We start from the raw sequence: 3,728 nt of genomic DNA on the forward strand, positions 1-3,728 counted from the left end.
TTTACAGGGTCTTGCTCTGTTGGCCAGGCTGGGGTGCAGTGGCACGATCTTGGCTCATTGCAACCTCCATCTTGCAGGCTTAAACAATTCTCCTGCCTCAGCCTCCCGAGTAGCTGGGATTTATAGGCGTGTGCCACCAAACCGGCTAATTTTTGTATTTATAGTAGAGACGGGGGTTTCACCATGCTGGCCAGGCTGGTCTCAAACTCCTGACCTTAGGTAATTTGTCAGTCTTGGCCTCCCAAAGTGCTGGGATTACAAGTGTGAGCCACTGCGCCTGGCGTTTATTTTTATTTTCTACAGTTTATTTATCTTTAAGCACATACCACCTTTGGGAAATAAAATAGATTTTATCCTAAAGATGAAATAATTACTTATTAAGAACTTACCATAACCAGAATTATAACTTACTAAATGAAGTTTTATTTTGTAATACATTGTTTCAAAGATCACAGAAAGAAATGTTGGTGCTGGTAAAGAAGCCATTTGAATCATTGCTTGGCAATAATAGCTTGGTGACCTGCATCTTTGTGTGTTTTGTTTGTAGCACATCTTCATTACCTCCGCTAGACTGGCCTTTACCAACTCATTTTGGACAATGTGAACTGAAAATAGAAGTACAGCCTAAAACTCATCATCGAGCCCATTATGAAACAGAAGGTAGTCGAGGGGCAGTAAAAGCATCCACTGGGGGACATCCTGTCGTGAAGGTATGAGACTTTGGGGCTTGTGTTGCAGATACCGTACAGCTAGTGATGATAAGACAAGTCTATTCAGTTAGGTACTAGAGAGCACAAGGAACAAAAACTCAAAACTAGAGAGCCTCTGTTGTTTTGGGGGCTGTTTGATATGATTACACTTCCGCACTAAGTTATATTTGCTGGGCTAAAAGATGTTCTTTCCTGGACTGCTGATTTTCCTTCGGGGGAGACTCAGGAAAGATTACAGTGGCCAAATAGCTGTTTTTCTGACTTAAAAAAATATGGCCGTATTATGTTTATGAATAAAATATATGCCTATTTAAAATTTAATATAGAAAAATGAAAGAATAAAGCAACAAATTACCCAAAATCTAACCGTCTCAGAAATAGGCAGTGTTAACATTTGATTAACAGTTCAGATAATTCTCCGTGTGTATATTTAGCAGAAGACTGGATTAATAGCTAGAAGAATGAATGGATTTTTTTTTTTAAGGAAAGATTTTTTTTTTCTTTTTTTCTCCTTTATCTTCAAGAATTTTTTTTTTTTTTTTTAGACAGAGTTTTACTCTTGTTTGTCTAGGCTGGAGTTCAGTGTGGTGGATATGGGCTCTCACCACAACCTCTGCCTTCCAGGTTCAAGTGATTCTCCTACCTCAGCCTCCTGAGTAGCTGGGATTACAGGCATGTGTTACCATGCCTGGCTAATTTTTTGTATTTTTAGAGATGAGATTTCTTCATGTTGGTCAGGCTGGCCTCTTCCCAGCCTCAGGTGATCTTCCTGATGTGGCCTCCCAAAGTGCTGGAATTAGAGGCATGAGCCACTGCGCCCGGCCAAGGAAAGAATTTTTTAAGGAAAGAGATTATGCCGGTAGTGCCAGCAATTTGTGAGGCTTGTGGATTGCTTGAGACCAGCCTGGACAACATAGTGAGACCCAGTCTCTTAAAAACATACAAAAATTAATTGAGCATGGTGGTGTGTGCCTATAGTCCCAGCTATTCTGGAGACTCAGATGGGACTATCATTTGAGCATGGGAGGTTGAGGCTGTCTGTAGTGAGCCATGATCATGCCATTGCACTCCAGCCTGGGCAACAGACCAAGCCCTTGTCTCAAGAAAAAAAAAAAAAAAAAAAAGTCCTAAAAGAAAAGAGATTAAATACATTATTGAGAGATTGAAGTCATTGTTTCAGATTTAAATGGCATGGATCGACTTCTACTCTGAAAAGTAAGGTAATTGTCTCTCTTAAACTTCTTCCCCCTTTTCTACTCTACCTCCTGAATTTTCTTGCTTATACTATTTTTCCTTTCAAATTTACATCCTCCCTAACTTCTCCCCCAATTATTTAGCCTTAGTTCTATTTCTGGTTAGAGTTAATGCTCACTACTACTTTTTTATTTATTTCATTATTAAATTTTTTTGTTTTTATGTGAGGACGGCTTTGGATTCTATGTTCCATGGGTTCTTTCATGTTTGAAAATGTGTTTGTTGTCTTTATATACTCAAATATAGAAATGACTGTAGATAACAATCTCTTAGAACTGTATAGACATTTTTCCCTCTTGTGTTAATGGTATTTATTGAATACTGTACTGGAAAAACTAATTACGCAGAAGTGATGTTTAACAAATCAAATTTATGAACTATCATCTCTTTTATGAGCTATGCTTTATGATTATTATCTGAGCATGTTTTATAGTTCTTTACAAATAAAGATTTACATTTTAGATGGTTTTTTAATTGATTTGTATTAAGAAATGCCAGGAAAACAAAACATAAGAGTGTTGCCATTTTGTTCATAAGAGTCATATTTTGTTGTTAAATGAGTTTATTTCATTTTGATAAAGGAAGCAGATTTGTTGCTTAGTTTTCTGTATCTTTTAGTTTTCATAGCAATAAACAAATTATTTACAAGTGTATAAATGAACAAGTCTTTTGGGAGGGTACATGATTTGTTTCAACAGTTTTCCTTTAATGAAAAAAATGATGCATGTGCTGTGGTCAAAAGAAAAAACAACGTTAAAAAACAGAATTTTTAAAAAGAATTTTAATTAAACAACAACAACAACAACAACTGAGCCAGGAACAATGGTGTGGGCTTATAGTCCCAGCTACTGGGGAGGCTGATGCTTAAGGATCGCTTGAGGAGTTCAGGGCTGTAGTGTATGATGATTGTGCCTGTAAATAGCCACTGTACTCCAGCCTGGGCAGCTTGTCTCTTTAAAAAACAAAAGCAGAACTGGTGCTGTGGCTCACGCCTGTAATCCAGTTGACTTGGCTAGCTGGGATGCTGAGGTGAGAGGATCGATTGAGGCCAGGAGTTTGAGACCACACTGGCCAACAAATAAAATTAGCTGGGCATTGTGGCACACACTTGTAGTCCCAGCTACTCCAGAGGCTGAGGCAGTAGGATTGCTGGAGCCGGGAGTTTGAGGCTGCTGTGAGCTGTGATTGTGCCACTGCATTCCAGTCTGGGCAGCAGAGAGCGACACCGTTTCTACAAAACATTTGAAAAATAGCCAAGTGCGGTAGCATGCGCTTGTAGTCCCACCTCTTTCAGAGACTGGGGTGGAAGGATCATTTGAGCCCAGGAATTTGAGGCTGCAGTGAGCTGTGATCACATCAGTGCACTCCAGACTGGGTGACAGAGCAAGGCACTTTTCAAAAACAAAGAGAAAACAGCTGAGTCTCTGCTTAAGGGAAGACTAAAACTTCTGGTACCAGCAGTTTTTGTTTTCTTTTTGTTAAATGGCTTTTTGTTTTCTAACTTACTGCTTGAAGAATTATTTCATTATACTTGAAATGACTGACTTAACCAGAGTATGTCTGGATGTTGATATTCTTTATCAGTCTTTGCCAGTACTTTTGATGCTCCCTTTCTGAGATTCTTGCTTCATGCCAGAAAAATGTGTATGTTTTCTTTTCCATTTATTTTGTTGTTTACTTAAGTGACTATAATTGTTATTCAAATGTTGGCTTACCTTAGGTCTTGCTATGTAGCCCAGGCAGTTCTTGAACCCTTGGTCTCAA

General features: G+C 38.6%; 1 protein-coding gene across 4 annotated transcripts in view; it reads left to right on the top strand.

The window, feature by feature from the left end:
- The window catches only part of NFATC3 (nuclear factor of activated T cells 3), a 163,282-nt gene that overhangs the window by 49,947 nt on the left and 109,607 nt on the right, over positions 1-3,728 (top strand). For all 4 annotated transcript variants that reach the window (XM_017539464.2, XM_017539462.2, XM_017539465.2 and 1 more), the window contains exon 3: positions 548-710. In XM_017539464.2, coding sequence (XP_017394953.1) covers positions 548-710 — 163 coding nt within the window. The remainder of the gene's footprint in view (positions 1-547; positions 711-3,728) is intronic.

The sequence above is a fragment of the Cebus imitator genome, unplaced genomic scaffold, assembly GCF_001604975.1.
Source record: "Cebus imitator isolate Cc_AM_T3 unplaced genomic scaffold, Cebus_imitator-1.0 Scaffold118, whole genome shotgun sequence".
In the NCBI taxonomy this organism is placed as follows: domain Eukaryota; kingdom Metazoa; phylum Chordata; class Mammalia; order Primates; family Cebidae; genus Cebus; species Cebus imitator.